The 18,646-nt window shown below is 38.2% G+C and overlaps 1 protein-coding gene across 50 annotated transcripts in view; it reads left to right on the forward strand.

Moving 5' to 3' along the window:
• The window catches only part of SCAPER (S-phase cyclin A associated protein in the ER), a 550,606-nt gene that overhangs the window by 440,670 nt on the left and 91,290 nt on the right, over positions 1-18,646 (forward strand). For all 50 annotated transcript variants that reach the window (XM_078333930.1, XM_078333946.1, XM_078333966.1 and 47 more), the window contains one exon: positions 15,253-15,485. In XM_078333930.1, coding sequence (XP_078190056.1) covers positions 15,253-15,485 — 233 coding nt within the window. The remainder of the gene's footprint in view (positions 1-15,252; positions 15,486-18,646) is intronic.

Consider the following 18,646-nt stretch of genomic DNA (forward strand, 5'->3'; position numbering starts at 1 on the left):
CTGTAGAATACATTTTTTCAGTAACATGTGCTCTTTCCTCCTTTGAGATTTACTGAATGAAATGAGAAATGTCCGTTATGGAGATAGGTTCCCCCAAATGAATATTGTGGAAGAGTAAGACCAAAACTTTTTCTAAGAGTATTTCATGCATGGTTTAGTAGGTATTTGATAGGTCTTTATAGAAAAATAAATGATATTTTGAAGACCACTTATTGCTGCCTATGAGTAACTTGGTACTATCTGGATTCTATGTTGGATCACATTATCCCTCCCAAGACTATCACTTTTGTATTTTTCATTCCTGTGTGTGTTTCTGTACAAACTTTGCAAAAATTATGCCATCATTTGTCAAGTGTCAGCATTATCAAGATTTGTTGTATTACTGTCACTAGGTGCTGTCCCGTAGAAGAGATATGACAACTCACTGGCTTCTGTTCTAACTTATCACCCCTTCCTGTCACAACCAAACATCTGAAAGAGCTGTCTGCATCCATTCTTTTCACTTCCACACTACAGATTCACTATCCACCCACTTGGTGTGAAAGAACTGAGAGTTCTTTCACCAAGATCACCAGTGGATTCCAGGTTGAAAGTCTCCCCTCCTTTGGTTTGTAGAAAATCTCCCTCTGGACTTTCCTCCCACTGGGTCATTTTGCAAATGTTGATATTTCTCAGAATACCTTTTTAGTTTTCTTCCTCCCCTTCTCCTACCAAACTGTATAATCTTAATAAACAGTTTCTTTTTTTGTTTCAACTGTTGCCCATACACGGATGGTCCCAAGTCAGCATCTTCATACCAGTACCTGAAACTTACCATGCCAAAAACTGGGCGTATACTTCCCTCAAAATTGTCTTCCCCTCCTGTGTTACCTATTCTGGTAAACAGCTCTACTGAATAAGCCAGAAACCTAGGAAGATTAAAACCATCCCTCCCTTCACTCCTCTTTCCCCCCATTCCCTAAGTATGCAATTAATTTGATTGTTCTCCGTTTCCCATCGTCTTTCATTTGTAAGCAATGTAACAGCCTCCTTCCCTGCTGTTAGTTGTAACCCTTCCCATAGCGGCCTACATATTGTGACGAATCATTTTTCAAAAAATGAAAACTATTCATGTCACTTCTAGCTTAGAATCCTTCACTGTCTTACCCCTCATGTTCAGAATTGAGAGCGAAACCCCTTAGCACAGCAGGCTCTGTGTGATCTGACTGTCTCATACGCCACTAGTCCAGCTATCTCAGCAACCTGCAGCTTTCCCAACACACACTTTCTCTTAAGTCTTCTTTCATGCTGTTTCCTCTTGTGTCCTCTTCACTACCCCACATCACCACCATCCCAGCAGGCTAAGTTTTTCCTCTTGCTGTGAGACTCAGCTCAGAGGTTACCTCCCCCAGGCACTGCACCTTGCACCTGTCCTCATAAAACCGTGAGTTTATCAGCTGGAATTAATTACGCTTTACTTGCCTCTGAACTCTGGAAGGCAAGACTGTCTTTCATCTTAGCCTGTTGAGTTTATCACAGAGTCGAGGACACAGTATTCAAAACATGTTCAATGAATGAAAGAAATTGTTGTAAACTAATGTGTTTTTTCATTCAGAGAATTATATTATCATCTCAGAGATAGGTGTCTGAGAATGCAGGAATAACAAACTCAGTTTCACCTATACTTTTACAACACGAAATGAGTCTGTGGCCTCAGATGTTTAGGAGTTTTCTCCCCCACACACCCGGCCAAGTAGTCCTTCAGCAGCAGACAGGAGCTGGGAGCTTCTAATTCAATCCAATTCTGACTACTTGAAGGTAGCATCTTGCCCACAGGACAAGACTGTCCCCCACTTCAGATGCCGATCACAAGTCTCAGGTGGTTTTACCTGTGCTTCTGACCAACTGACTATAAATCAGAATTCCCATGACCCTTTCCTTGAGTTCAGTGAATTTACTAGAGTGGCTTACAGAACTCAAGGAGACACTTAGATTTACCAGTTAATTACAAAGGATATTACAAAGGATGCGGATGAAGAGATCCGTAGGATGAGGGATGAAGCAAAGAGGCATGGAACTTCCATACTCTCTCCAGGTGCATCACCCTCCAAAAACTTCCATGTGTTTCATTCTCCTGAAGCTTTTCAAACCCTATCCTAGTGGTTTTTGGGTTTTCTGTTTGGTTGGTTGGTTTTTTTTCTGAGATGGGGTTTCACTCTTGTTGCCCAGGCTGGAGTGCAGTGTGGCATGATCTCAGCTTACTGCAACCTCTGCCTCCTGGGTTCAAGCAGTTCTCCTGCCTCAGCGTCCCGAGTAACTGGGATTACAGGCACTTGCCACCACACTCAGCTAATTTTTTGCATTTTTAGTAGAGACAGGGTTTCACCATGTTGGCCAGGCTGGTCTCGAACCCCTGGCCTCAGGTGATCCACCCACCTCAGCCTCCCAAAGTGCTGGGATTACAAGTGTTAGCCACCACACCCAGCCCCAGTTGGGTTTTTATGGAGACTTCATTACATAGGCATGATCAATTACATCATTAGCCATTGGTGATCAGCTTAACCTTCAGCCTTTACTACATCAGACCTAACAAACATCATAGCTTAGCCTAGTCTACCTTAAAAGTGCCCAAAACACTAACATTAGCTTATAGTTGGGCAGAATTATCTAACACAGAGCCTGTTGTACAATGAAGTGTTGAATGTCTCATGTAATGTATTGACTCATACACTGACAGTGAAACAGGGAATGGTTGCATAAGTACTCAAAGTATGATTTCTATTGATCGCATATCTCTTGCACCATCATAAAATCAAAAAATCATAAGTTGAACCGTGGCAAGTTGAGAGCTGTCTGTATATATTTCACAATATTATGAGATTATGAATGACATACATTTCTTTTTCATATGAGTTTGTCTGCTTCATCATATTCACATAACTGCTTCTTCAAACTGTAGGGGGTTCTCTAGAATGTTAATCTCCATTCTGTAGAGTGGACAGCATAGCTTAGTGATTATCCATAACACATCTGTCTTCATGAGTTTCTTCTGAACTTGCCTGATGAGATTAATGGAAATTTCAGTTACCTATATGTGCAAAAACAACCTGGGAGAAAATAATAGATACTTGTATTTCACTGAAGTTCTACCTCTAGAACTTTCCAAGGTTCTTTTGCAGCTTTTGCTGATTATGAAACATGTCCTTCAGGTAGCTATTGCAATGAGAAACAATGTTTAAATGATTCATTAGTACCGGATGCAGCCTGGATTTTCATTTATCTAATCATGATCGCTTGTTGAAGTGTCCTGGAAATGGTAATAAAACTTCCCTCACACTTGTTTAGTGCTTTATAATTTTTGAGCACTTTCACATGTCACCTTGATTAATTTTCAGTATAGTATGCTACAGTAAAGACTCAGGCTCAGAAGTGAGACAGCCTGGACTGAAATCCTGACCCTTATGTAATTTAACCTCTCTGAACCCTAGTTTTCTTGTATGAAATAGAAATACCAATACTTCTGATCTATGGGAGCGTGGTGTAGGTTAAGTGAGATGATCCAGATGAGCTGTTAGCGTGGCACCTCACATTAAGTGCCCACTAAATATTAGCTGCTATTGCTGTTATCACTACTGTGCTTTCCACCACTACTTTTTCTACAAGAAAATTCCCTGTGCAGTAAGAATGGGTATTATTCTCTGGAAGAATCAGAGGCCATAAGAAAGGATTAAGCACTCATGCAACACTCCGTCTCCCCATCACTTGGTGGTGTTAGAGAAGGCTGAGTGGGAAATTGAGATCTTACTCCTCATCCAACAGTAATGATGTGCCTCCACCCAGGGTCCATGGAGACTGTATTGGAAGCCTGAATTTTTACCCCTACTCAGAGATAGTGAGCTGCTCCTTCCCCACTAACCAGGATGGTGCCAAAAGGGGCCAAGTGAGATGCCAGGACTCACCACCTTCCTGTGGTAATAAGCCCTATCCCTTCCTGTGGAAGCCATGTGAGGAACAGTAACATGCCATCTCCGGGTGGCTAAGTCAGGAGCCTGAATTCCTGCCCCTACATGATAATGAGGTAGCCTTCACCCCCACCTGAGAGTAATGAGGTGATACTCCCTGCCCCCACACCAGAACACTGCCAGAGGAAGTTTTCTAAAACAAGATTTAAATAAGATAGAGTCTTATCACACACAAAATTGCCACAATATAATTTAAAAATCACTCATCATAGAACCAGGAAAATCTCAACCTGAATGAGAAAAGACAGTCAACAGATGTTGTAATTCTTATAAGGATTTTCAAGCAGCAACCACAAAAATGCTTCAACTGCAATTACAAATATGCTTAAAGCAAATGAAAAAATAGTCTAAAGAAATAGAAGATATATGTTCTCACTTAGAAGTGGAAACTAAGCTATGGTATGCAAAGGCATACAGAGTGGTATAATGAACATTGGAGACTCAGAAGGAGGAAGGGTGAGAATAGGGTAAAGGATGAAAAACTACCTCTTGGGTACAGTGTACCCAACTCAGGTGACAGGTGTACTAAAATCCCAGACTTCACCACTATACAGTTCATCCATGTGACCAAAAACCACTTCTACCCCTAGAGCTATTGAAATAAAATAGAAGATATAAAGAATAACGAAGTGAAAAGCTATAATTGAAAACTATAATAATCCAAAATTCCAAAAGTCAGTGAATGTGCTCCAATGACTGAATGGAGATAAAGGATGAAAGAATCAATGAATTAGAGTTGGAACAATCAAATTACCCAATCTAAAGAACAACAGAGAAAATAGACCAAAATGTTTTAAATGACCAGGACCTAAGGACTGATGGAGCTGTAACAAGAGATCTAACATTCATGTCATCAGACTCATGGAGGTAAAAGAGAAAAAGGACAGCGATGAAAAAGTATTTAAAAAAATAGCTAAAATGGTCCCAAATTTGGCAAAAGATGTAAATGTGTGGGTTCAAGAAACTGAGCAGAAAACAGACAGAATAAACAAAATGTAAACTGTTGGACTTGAGCCGTAACACATCAGTAATTAAACAGAAACGCTTCCAAAATAACAAAATTTTATTTAAAGATGGGAAAGATTAGTTTATAGCAGGGAGGGGAGAGGGAAAATCTGTAGAAAAACTGAATTACATAATGAACATTTAAAAAATCAACTTCATTTTTTTTTACTTAAGTTTCATCAAGTTCAAGACACTTTTGTAAGTGGTACTACCAGCCACTTAAGTGGCTAAGAAAGGGTCCTGGAAATTTACCCATGGCAGTGTAATCTTTTTTATATAATTAACTGAAGAAAAATAGTTGCCCTTTACAGATTTTTTAAGATTGGGAAATAAAAAGAAGTCAGAAGGAGACAAATCAGGACTGAAAGGTGGATGCCACATGTTTTCCCATCCAAATTCTTGAAAAATTGCCTACATTTGATGAAGAGAATAAGCAGGAGTATTGCTGTGGTGGAAAAGGACCCTTCGGTGAAGCTTGGACCCTTCAGGCTTCTACTCAAAAGACCAGGTGTTGTTCTGTTCATGCTCCAGCTAACTTTCTCAAAACACACACGTAATGGGCAGACGTTATCATTCTTTCAGCCTCCACAAAATCAAAAAGCAAAATGCCTTGAGCATCCCAACATGTTGCCATGGTATTTGCTCTTGACTTATCCACGTTTGCCACTTCTACCTCTTGGTTGCCATTGCTGTGATGGTGCTTTGTCTTCAGAATCATACTGGTAAAGCCGAGTTTCATCTCCTGTTGTAGTTCTTCCAAGAAATGCTTCAGGATCTTAATCCCCCTTGTATAAAATTTCCATTGAAAGCTGTGCTCTTGTCTGCAGCTGATCTGGACACAATGGTTTTGGCACTCATCAGGTGGAAAGTTTGCACATCTTTAATTTTTCAGTCAGAATTGTGTAAGCTACCAATTGAGAAGTGTGTGGTGGTAGTTACTGGTTCTGCTGTTAATTATTAGTCATCTTCAATTAGGACACAAACAGAATGAATTCTTTCCTTGTAAATTGATGTGGATGGTCTGTTGCTGCAGGTTTCATCTTCAACATCATGTTGTCCCTTCTTAAAACAAGTTATCCATTTGTAAACCACTGATTTCCTTGGGCCATTGTCCCCATAAACTTTTTGTAAAACAACAGTGGTTTCACAATTCTTCCACCCAAGCTTCACCAAAAATTTGATGTTTGTTCTTGCTTCAATGTTAGCAGAATTCATGTTGCTTTTATAGGGGATCTTTTCAAATTGATATCTTGTCCTTCTTTGTGCCTCAAAGTAGAGTCTCTTCAGACATGTTATAACAAGTTAGTATGAGTTTATTTTGGTGCAAAAACAAGTTGAAATCCATGCATAGTTTTTTTCCAAATACACTTTATCTACAACACTTTTGAAGACCTCCTCTATGAAGGAAACCCTGCACTGTTTGGGAGGATGAACTAGATAATCACCTTGGGGCTTTCCAAGTCTGAGAGTCACTGATTTTCTCAGTTCCTCAAGGTCCTCCATCTAGCATTATGATTACATGGCAGTTCCCTCAGTGGTGGTGTTATTTTTACCCCAACTTGCACTGTTCACCTGTCTTCTCATTTGCATCAATACACATGCCCCCATCACCTTTTACATTGTTTTTTAAAATTATTTCCTGGCTTTTGCCTATATTTTAGATAGATGAGATTACTTGAATAACTTCATGATCATAAATAAAGACCTGCAGAATCATAGAATCTGAGCTTAAAAGAGGTCTCAGAGATTAACGAGTCCATCCTTACACCAGAAAAGATACAATGGCGTTAGGGTATATCACCTAACATGGAATCAGATGTGTTGTATTTGAGAAGCTACTCCATTATTTGCTGACTTCAAGATCTTGTATAAGTTGCTTAGCCTTTCTGAGCCTCTGTTTTCTCATTTGCATAATAGGCATAATAATAGATACCCTAGAGAGTAGCTATAAACATTTAATGAGATAAACGTATATAAAGGGACCTAACTTGCCATCTTACAGTGAACTGTCAATAAATATTAGGTAAGGATGAATGTCCTTACCTAATACATAAGTAACTAGGTACACACAAGTCATGTGGGTAGTAGTGACTGAGCTAGAATGAGAGAGACTCAGGTCTCCCAGGACAGTGCTTCCGACACACCAAAGCTGCTTTGTAAATGCCTCTAAAACCTACTCATTCTTTCCTTGGACAAATATTTAGGCACTGGAACCACAGAGACAAATTGCAGCTCACGGTCTAGTAGGAAAAACCAGTAAGAGACGTTTAAAATGTAGTACAGTGAGTGCTGCACTAAAGCACAGCTTGTACAAGGTGTTTGGGAATTACAGTGAGGCACACACTTATTTTGGGGGGTGGGGAAAAGAAAAGATGCATTTCATAGACTACAGTAACTGAAAGAAGAGTAAGAGGTGAACACATAGGATATTGCATAGAGAAGGGAGCTGCATGTAAAATTCCTTTTGTCCTTTATTCACTTTACAACTTTGCCCAGATGACTAAATACTATATATTTGTATTTTTAATGCTGGTTTTATCTTTGACCTGGGCCTTCTAAATGTCACAATTATTGATTTGGTGAATTTTTTTGGTGAAAATCAGTGTCTACTCATGCATTTAATAAATATTTATTGAACACCTCCTACATATCTGATGTTGTTCTGGGCACTGGGATTGTAGCAGTGATCAAGACAAAGTCTTGCCCTCGTGGAGCTTATATTCTGATTGAGAGAGAGAGAGGAAATAATGTACAATATGTCAGGAGGTAACTATTGCACTGGAAGAAAAATAAAGTTGAGTAAGCAAGAAAGGGAAGGTAGATTTAGGGAGAGAAATGTTACTTTAAATAAGATACTCTGGCACAGCTGTGGATAAGATGACATTTGAGTAGACACCTAGAGGAAGTGGAGAAATTAATCATGAGGTTACCTGGGGAAGGGTATTCCAGCAGAGGAAATATCAGAATGAGAGCAGGAGACAGACTGACTTAGTATATTAATTTGGAGAGGTAATGGAGGTAGAAGATAGATCAGAAGCACTTCCTTGGGCATCATGAGGTTTGGAGCGTTTAGTTAGCAGGAAGTGAGATCCCAGGGGATGCGCGGAGCAGAGGAAGTATATGATTCAACATGTGTACCAAAGAGTTTTGCAAGCATCCTGACCACTAAGGCACACACTCTGTAAAGTTTGCTGACATTTTATTTTGTTAGGATATTGGCTGCATAAACTATAGGCTCAAAGGCATAAACATATTAGAAAGGGTAACGATATTTAGGATTAATTGCAATGTCTTCTTTAATATTGTCATAACATTATTTGTGACATAAAAAGAAAGGGAATAATTTTTAAAGATAATATTGAAAAACTACCGGCCATCCCTGTGTAATTTCCTTTTATATTTTCAAACCAAGTAAACCATTGAGGTAAATACCTTTCTTTCATCAGTTCTATTTTCTGAATAAGATAACATGGGCATGCATGTTTTATAAATATCAGCAGCAAAAACACTGCTGCATGCTTAATGACTGTTTGGTGTAAGAAATGAGGCCAGCAGTGTAAGACGTTCTGTCTGCTGCTGGAGCCCTTCCACATTTTTTGCCTTCTTTTTTTCTATACTGACACTGTTGTGACAGTTTTCTAAACAATCTCTTATTGGTTCTCAGTGAACCTAATTCATATTCTGACCATTCTGTATACACTGCACAGCATGAAAATATGTAAACCTATCTTCAGAACACTAAAAATTAGTTGTACAGAATTGCCAGTAATTACTAACTTAATTTTCTCTTTCATGGAATCACATTACAGAACAATAGTTTATATTACTAATGAAAGCATCTTTCTATATTGCAAACAAGAATGTTGAAAGTATTTGAAACCACTTTGGCAATGGGAAAAAGAATGCATGCTTGGCTTTTAAAAGTGATAATGACTTTTAATTTAACTTTGCTGAAAACATTTTGATTCAGGGATTGGTCCTATAAACATTGAGTTTCATTTTGGAGTAAGTTTAGAGAATCAGGACCAGTATTTATTCCAGCCATGATGATTTCTGTATCCTCAAGGAAGTCTCTTTCTCCTCTGGATTTTAGTTTCCCCAAAGATAAAATGAAAAGATTTCATTCTAAGATATTTTTCGCTATCTTAAACTGTATGAAATATCAATAAATTTTTAAAAGGTCAAATATCTTTTGAGGGGAAGGGGAAATTTTGTAATAAGATTATGTACATGAAATCACTGTATAATAAACTGCTATTATAAGAGTAAGATAATGACCACTCTAGTGTATTCTAAAGAAATGTTCTAAAGGAAATCTCTTTCATCCATATGAATAGAAAGCTTGGTTTTAGATTTCTGCCTGAGGGGTGACAGGTTCAGAAGAAGGACCAAAAGCTACATAGCTCTCTTTTCCCAGGCCAGGCTTGATACATACCAGCAGGTGGTAGTTACAAGCACTGCTGCATGCTGGGAAGGTAACCTTCCCCTGCCCTCCACAGACCACCCACCCCAGGATGGAATGTGTTCCCAACTCAGGTAAATCAAGTGTGTAATAGAGGAGAGTGGGGGAAGGGAGGAGACTGCTTGCACACCTTGCCCAAAGGACAGGCCATTGGCTCAGCAGCTGTGCTGGGTAAGTTCAAACTCAGGTATTGCTCTATAAGCAGATATCAGAACTCACATAAGTGTGTATTTCATGTATTAAAGGTGTGCCAAAAGAGCAAGCTGCTCACAAGTGAGCTATTTTACCTCTGGCAAGTAACAGTGATACCCAACTAGATGAAAGACAGCAGTGCAGTATACTGCTTTGAATAAAATATCATTTACAGTATAGATACCTTCTCCTTAAAGTTTCTTTTTGTCAAATCTCATTTTTAAGACTAAAAGGTGTTTGGGAGGCTGAAGTGAATGGATTGCTTGAGGCCAGGAGTTTGAGACCAGCCTGGCAAACATAATGAAATCCCATTTCTACTAAAATACAAAAACTAGCCAGGCCTGCTGGCACACACCTGTAATCCCAGCTTCTTGGGAGGCTGAGGCATGAGAACTGCTTGAACTGGGAAGGCAGAGAATATAGTGAGCCGAGATTGCACCACTGCACTCCAGCCTGGACGACAGAGCAAGACTCTGTCTTTAAAAAAAAAAAAAATTCATTTTGTCTCACTGAAGATAAGACCTTCTTACCGTAATTCTGGAAATTTTGAAATTCTTTTCTAGATGAAGCATTGGTTTTCTATTAAAACATTTCTGTAAAATAAACCCAGCAAAAGAAAAGTGTATACAAAGGGACAAGGAGAATTTCTGGGACCAGTTGAATAAAATGTCCTCTGAGACAGACCAAACTATGTTACCAAAGGTTGCAAGCAAAAAACACTATTTTTAACAATGAAAGAGCCAATCTAAATGAAAAAATGAAATTTTCTATGAAAAAATTTGGTGAGGTGCTTGAACTGGATATGAGGCTCATTGAGAATTTGGAAAATAGGAGATCATGGTAAGAAAGCAGGACTGTTCCACAGAGTAAAGGCCTTTAGACCTGGGCCTGAGACCCTAGGATTTGGCCTAGCAAGCCTGACAAAGGGAGATTTGCCTCCTGTGGGGCCACAAGGATTCTTTGTGTAACTGCTAGATTGTTACAGAAGTTTTTTCATTTGTGTTTACTTTATGAGCAACTGACAAAATGGTGTTTATAAAATCAAGCGCATAGCCCCTAGTGAGACAGAAAATCAAAAGTTGTCAGTCAGCAATAGGCAGAGAATATAAGAATAATGCAAAAATATTTTTCTGATTTTCTTTACATTGAGCTAATTTTCTTGGGTCAGATGAGGAGGTAACATTTGGTCTCCAAACCACATTTACAGTTTCTGAATAATGAGATTAATATATTTCACCCAGAATTATCCCAACAGCCCTAAAATATATTCTTAATCTTTTGGCCAAGAGTGAAGCTCCTTTGGAACCCCTAGTTTTTTAATGGAAGAGACATCAGTAAGGCCATATTTTAGTGGTGACCCATTTTCACATCCTCCACCAGAGACACAGCTTCTCCACAACCCTCAGTAAGAGACGCCCAATGGGAGGGAGTCACTGTAGAGTAAGGGAAAGAATCTTAGCAGATTGGGTTCAAGTCCCAACTCTTCCATTAACAACTCGGACACGTTGCTTGGTGTCTCTGAACTTTGATTCCTAGTCTGTAAAAATTAAATTAGATAAGGAAAATGATTAAGAACCTGGCATGGTAGAAAACTCTAGTAAACATTAGTTTTCATTCTGCCCCACAACCCCCATAAGTGTGGCTCCTGTTTTAACCTTTTCTTGACCTGTTAAGGGTGTTATTTTGAAAATTAACAGTTAACACTGATTTTAAGAATTAGCAGTTAACACCATAAAATTAGTAAATCCTAATTTCATAGGAAGTAAAGATGATTGAGTCTAACTGTCCCCAGGTCACAATGCTTTTGCATTGTTGTATCTGTCTTGCTTCCAAAACTAGTATCACATTTTGCTACTGCCTGCCTGTAAAATGGTCACCATTTTTCTCTTTTATATTATTCCTTCTCTTTCTATAAACCAAGAAACCACAGCTTGTTACAGTTTTGTAAAATTAGAGTCTTTAGGGTCTAGATGAAAGCATCACTCTGCTCCCTTGGTTATGTAAGTGTTAGGTACTCAAATGTTAGATGAGCAGCCGATAAAATAAATGACCATCAGTTTTAGTATCTGGGGAGTCTTTAATTTCCTGTTGTTGCTCAACTGTATTTTTAAAAGATCCAATTACTGGATAAAAAAGCTTCAAGATAAATAAAGATTTCTAAGTACAACAAATATATATATAGTGTTTTACTTGAAATACTTCATGATACAAAACAGTACAAGGTTGTTGGAAGAAAAGGAATATGAAAATTGGTGATGAATCAAGAACCCTGACATTACCTAGAAATGTATTACTCATATTCTTTCTGTAGTGTGTAAAAGAAAAAGAAAGTTGTATTTTAGAGGATTTATTGAGTTAATTTTAGAATGTGTCCAGTTTAACACATAAATTACATTCTCTCTGACGAGAGACCCCATTAATATTCTAGTAAATAAATGAAAGTCATTAACATTGAAAGAGCAGAGGAAAGAAAGGAAAGCAAATCTATGTATTTTTCAATCTGGAAAGCACATGATTGAAAGACAGTTGCCTAAACTAGCAAAATGCCAGAAGGAAATTTGTGCCACAGAATCCCAGCAGGGCCCAAGAATTAGAGTTAGTGGCTCTCTCAGAAAATGAGGGTACAAGTGGGACTGCAAAGAGAAGAATTGGTTGAAAGTCTAAATAAAAGGCAGTTTAGGTGCCCTGCATGCCTTAGAGCCCATCTACTGTATGTCTAGCCAAGTGGCTGCCCCTGCCCAACCCTCAGAGAAGACACTAGTTTCAATCAAAGTTACATAGAACATGTGAACACCAGGCACAGCCATACAAAAACACAGTAATTTAGTGAAAACCTCTTCTCACAAGAGTGAGACACTGAACCCTCTTCTCCAGTTAACCTCTGAAAACGGGCACCATGTTACACAATTCAGGTTTGTGGAGAATATACAGTTTCCTTCTATATAGTAAAATTAACTGTCCCAGGAGAATAGACTTATAAATATTGAAAGTTGGGATCCCCCAGTGGAAAAGTGTGATCTCAACCTAATCACCCAAATTGAAACCGCTCACACAGAAGTTTGTATTCAGCTTCTGATTGATTAGATCCAGATTGTGATACACTGATACATTCATTCATCAATCATAAATATGAAGAAAAAGCCCAAGATAACGATATACTTGAGGAAAGCCTCCAACCTGAAATACATTAAAAAAAAAAAAAACTCAAACGAAACAGAGACCATGTAAGAAACAAAAGAAAATCTTTCAAAAATTATAATTTCACAAAGATGAGAAGATACTGCATCCATGAAATAAAAAACAAGATACTACCAAAACATACAAAGAGCCAAAAAGAGCTCTTGAAATTTTAAAATATAATTGATCAAACAAAAAACTAATAGGACCAGAAAATAAGTTAAGGAAGTCTCCAAAGAAGTAGGAAAAAAAACCACAAGAACGTGAAAAGCAAGAAAACATTTTGTTTCAAAATTAGAAGCTCAGTCCAAGTTCAAAATCCATCAGAAGGCCAGGCATAGTGGCTCACACCTGCAGTCTCAGCACTTGGGGAGGCCAGGGTGGGCAGATCACCTGAAGTCGGGAGTTCGAGGCTAGCCTGGCCAGCATGCTGAAACCCTGTCTCTACTAAAAATACAAAAATTAGCCAGGTGTTGTGGCACACACCTGTAATTTCAGCTGCTCAGGAGGCTAAGGCAGGAGAATCGCTTGAACCCAGGAGGCAGAGATTGCGGAAAGCTGAGATCGCAGAAGCTGAGATCGCATCACTGCAGTCCAGCCTGGGCAAGAGAGTGAGCTTCTGTCTCCAAAACAACAAAACAAAACAAAATATCTAACCAAAAATGAATGGGAAGGAATTAGCAAAGAAATAATGCAAGAAATTTTCTCAGAAATGAAACATAAAGCTTTCAAGTTAAAAAGACCACTGAGTTTTCACACAATAAGTAAAAGAAGATCTATACCAAGGCACAGGAAATTAGCCGTAAGAAGATCCTAAGTTTCTGGAGTTTCAAAGTATCTGCAGGGTATGCACTAAAATATTAGGAATTAGAGACTTCTCAACAGCCATGCCGAAGCATAAAACAATGGAGCAATCCTTCAAAACTTAAAGAATATGGATTTTAACCAAAAATCCTATATCCAACCAAACTATCAATAAAATGTAAATATAGAATAAAGATATTTTTAAACATGCAGATCCTCAAAATGTTTCTTCCCATGCACTCTTAGGAAGTTTCTAGAATAGATCCTACACCAAAATGAGAGAATTATGTGGAAAGAAAAGGAAGACATGAGATCCAAGAAATAAGAGCATCTAACTAACCTAGAGCTGTGTAGTAGGCCTAGAGAGCTAGCAGCCTAGATTAGAGAAGGAGGGTGGCAGATTTCAGGAAGCGTCTATTTTGGGCAAAGAAAAAGAATCAGCAATCCCTGATGTATATGAACTTAAGAAATTTCATTTTGACTAGAAAGAAAAACAATGAAGTCGTGATACATAAATAGGAAATTCAACATATTGGGAGAAATGGTTATCTCAGTGAAACCAAAAATTTTGGACAGAGGGTAAATATCATTAAGTAGATTAGCTGTGAATATTTGCATAGTCATAATAGAAAAAACCATATTACTATGCAGTCAATATTCCTGTGTACCAGATGTTCTGATTCTTTCGCTCTTTCCAAGTACATGACAGGATGTCATTTCCTGGCTCCCTTGTGGTTGGGTGGACTGTGTGACTGGTTCTGGCCAACACGTTGCTTGTTTTTTCTAAGGATCCTCCTTTTGGATCCAAGTGATCATTTATTCCTGTATCTTTGGTAGAACTGGTACAGATAAACAGTGAAAATGAGGCAAAGGCTGGTTGTCACTAAGTTAAGTACATTTGTGGAATTTAATATTTTACCAAATATTTTCCCATTCATCATCTTCATTGAACTTCAGAGTTGTCTTGGAACCTAGGGAGATACAGAATGTAAGGAACTTGTCTCAGATCATATACTGCAGAGGCAGGGTCCAAGCTCCAGCATTAAACAACCATGTTGCTTCTTGTAAACTATACACAAAGAGAGCTGAATGTGACATTGTGTACTATGAAAACAACTATTTTGCCATTTAGTAGTAGGAAATGCAAATTTAATTCTGATAGAGCAATTCAGATTCGTTTTTTTTAATTCATTGTAATAAGAAATAGTGCTGTCGTTTTATCAATTGTTTTCTGAATTAATATACATTTTTAATATAATTTATTCAATTAAATAAGTATTTATTGAATACTTACAATGTGCCTGTGTATGTTCTAAGCATTTTATATTTATTAGCTTATTTAGTAATCACAAAAATTTTGTGATACAGGTACTCTCATTATCCTTGTTTTATAGATGAGAAATTGGAATTTTGAAATAGTAACCTTATCCAGGGACACCAGGTAGTGAGGGGAAAGTTCAGATTTGAACTTGCAGTCTGACTTTAGAGCCAACACTCTTGAACATTTTAGATTGCCAAAATTACTTATGATTACAGAAATATTCTAAACCATCTTTGCCCATTTTTGGTGGTTTTATGGAAGCATATTAACTATACTTTTTTTTGGTCTAGGTTTATGTTCCAGATGAAAATAATACTATTTTGGGAAGAAATACAAATAAACAAGTTTTTGAAGGCTTGACAACTGGACTTCTGAAAGTTGGTGCTGCCGTTTTGGGCTGCCTGATTGCCAGTCGACTAGATGGAAACCACCAGCCAGCTTCACCAAAAATACCAACACAGGAAGTGAAAAGCAAACCCTCACAAGGTGATGCTTTTAACAGTCGAGTTCAGGACCTTATCAGGTAAAATTGCTACATTTTTTTAAACGTTGTTCTTTGTTTAAAAATAACTATATTAATGTAAATCTCAAGGCCCATGTCATGGCAGTGGTTCGCACAATGCCATTCATAAATTTCTGGTCTAGAATACCAAGAATACCTTGTAAATATTTCTCAGATTTATCACCTCACTCCATTTCCGCTATTAATCTTTACTTCAGATCCTCAGGCTGTTTTGCAGTAGCAGACAGTGTGTCTGTCTCTCTCTCCCCAACTTTTTAAAAATAAGTTCTTTTTCCTAATTACAAAAGGAATACACGCTCAATGATAAACACAATTTGAAAAACACAGAAGAGTCCAATGGATTTTTTAAGGCAGTTTTGTAGAGAGAAAGAAAATTCTTTTTTTTAAAATATGTATATTTTATTGCAGTTTAGGTTCTGGGGTACATGTGCAGAACATGTAGGATTGTTGCATAGGTACATACATGGCAATGTGGTTTGCTGCCTCCATCCCCCCCTGTCACCTATATCTGGCATATCTCCCCATGTTATCCCTCCCCAACCTCCCTACCCCTCTCTGTCCCTCCCCTATTTCCCTGCAACAGACCCCAGTGTGTGATGCTCCCCTCCCTGTGTCCGTGTGTTCTCATTGTTCAACACCCGCCTGAGTGAGAACATGGAGTGTTTGATTTTCTGTTCTTGTGTCAGTTTGCTGAGAATGATGGTTTCCAGATTCATCCATGTCCCTGCAAAATGAACTCATCATTTTTTATGGCTGCGTAGTATTCCATGGTGTATATGTGCCAGATTCTCCTTGTCCAGTCTATCATCAGTGGGCATTTGGGTTGGTTCCAGGTCTTTGCTATTGTAAACAGTGCCTTGATGAACATATGTGTGCATGTGTCTTTATAGTAGAACCATGTATAATCCTATTTGTATATACCCAGTAATGGGATTGCTGGGTCAAATGGAATTTCCCCATTGCTTGTTTTTGTCAGGTTTGTCAAAGATCAGATGGTTGTAGATGTGCAGCGTTGCCTCTGAGGCCTCTATTCTATTCCATTGGTCTAAATCTCTGTTTTGGTAGGAGTACCATGCTGTTTTGATTACTGTAGCCTTGTAGTATAGTTTGAAGTCAGGTAGTGTGATGCCTCCAGTCTTGTACTTTTTGCTTGGCTATGCGGGCTCTCTTTTGGTTCCACATGAAGTTTAAGGTGGTTTTTTCCAGTTCTGTGAAGAGGGTCATAGGTAGCTTGATGGGGATAACATTGAATCTATAAATTACTTTGGGCAGTATGGCCATTTTCACAATATTGATTCTTCCTAACCATAAGCATGGAATGTTTTTCAATCTGTTTGCGTCCTCTCTTATTTCCTTGAGCAGTGGTTTATAGTCCTTCTTGAGGAGGTCCTTCATGTCCTTTGTATTTCAAGGTATTTTATTCTCTTTGTAGCAATTGTGAATGACAGTTTGTTCTTGATTTGCTGTTTGTCCGTTATTGGTGTATAGGAATGCTTGTTATTTTTGCACACTGATTTTGTATCCTGAGACTTTGCTGAAATTGCTTATCAGTTTCAGGAGATTTTGGGCTGAGAGAATGGGATCTTCTAAATATACAATCATGTCATCTGCAAATAGAGACAATTTGACTTCCTCCTTTCCTAATTGAATACCTCTTATTTCTATTTCTTGCCTGATTGCTCTAGCTAAAACTTCCAGTACTATATTGAATAGGAGTGGTGAGAGAAGGCATCCTTGTCTAGTGCCGGATTTCAAAGGGAATGCTTCTAGTTTTTGCCCATTCAGTATGATATTGGCTGTGGGTTTGTCATAAATAGCTTATATTATTTTGAGATACGTTCCATCAATACCGAGTTATATTAAGATGTTTTAGCATAAAGCATTGTTGAATTTGTCAAAGGCCTTCTCTGCATCAATTGAGATAATCGTGGTTTTAGTCTTTGGTTCTGTTTATGTGGTGAATTATGTTTATAGACTTGTATATGTTGAACCAGCCTTGCATCCCTGGGATGAAGCCTACTTGATCATGATGGATCAGCTTTTTGATGTGCTGTTGCAATCAGTTTGCCCGTATTTTATTGCAGATTTTTGCATCTACATTCATCATGGATATTGGCCTGCAGTTTTCTTTTCTTGTTGAATCTCTGCTGGGTTTTGGTATCAGGATGATGTTGGTCTCATAAAATGATTTGTGAAGGATTCCCTCTTTTTGGATTATTTGGAAGAGTTTCAGAAGGAATGGTAACAGTTCCTCTTTGTGTGTCTGGTAGAATTCAGCTGTGAACCCATCTGGACCTGGGCTTTTTTTGGTTGGTAGGCTATTAATTGCTGCCTCAACTTCAGACCTTATTACTTATCTATTCAGGGTTTCAACTTCTTCCTGGTTTAGTCTTGGGAGAGTGCAAGTGTCCAGGAATTTATCCATTTCTTCCAGGTTTACTGGTTTATGTGCATAGAGTTGTTTGTAGTAATCTCTGATGGTGGTTTGTATTTCTGTGGAATCAGTGGTGATATCCCCTTTATCATATTTTATTGCATCTATTTAATTCTTCTCTCTTTTCTTTTTTATTAATCTGGCTAGCAGTTTATTTTGTTGGTCTTTTCAAAAAACCAGCTCCTGGATTCATTGATTTTCTGAAGGGTTTTTTGTGTCTCTACCTCCTTCAGTTCTGCTCTGATCTTAGTTATGTCTTATCTTCTACTAGCTTTTGAGTTTTTTTGGTCTTGCTACTCTAGCTCTTTCAATTTTGATGATAGGGTGTCGATTTTAGATCTTTCCTTGCTTATCATGTGGTCATTTATTGCTATAAATTTTCCTCTAGACACTGCTTTAAATGTGTCCCAGACATTCTGGAACGTTTTGGTTTTGTTCTCATTGGTTTTGAAGAACATCTTTATTTCTGCCTTCATTTCATTGTTTATCCAGTCAACAGTCAAGAGCCAGTTGTCCAGTTTCCATGAAGCTGTGCAGTTCTGAGTGAGTTTCTTAATCCCAAGTTCTCATTTGATTGCACTGTAGTCTGAGAGACTGTTTGTTATGATTTCCTTTCTCTTGCATTTGCTGAGGAGTAATGTACGTCCAATTATGTGGTCAATTTTAGAATAGGTGTGATGTGGTGCTGAGAAGAATGTATATTCTGTGGATTTGTGGTAGAGAGTTC

The sequence above is a fragment of the Callithrix jacchus genome, chromosome 8, assembly GCF_049354715.1.
Source record: "Callithrix jacchus isolate 240 chromosome 8, calJac240_pri, whole genome shotgun sequence".
Classification (NCBI taxonomy): domain Eukaryota; kingdom Metazoa; phylum Chordata; class Mammalia; order Primates; family Cebidae; genus Callithrix; species Callithrix jacchus.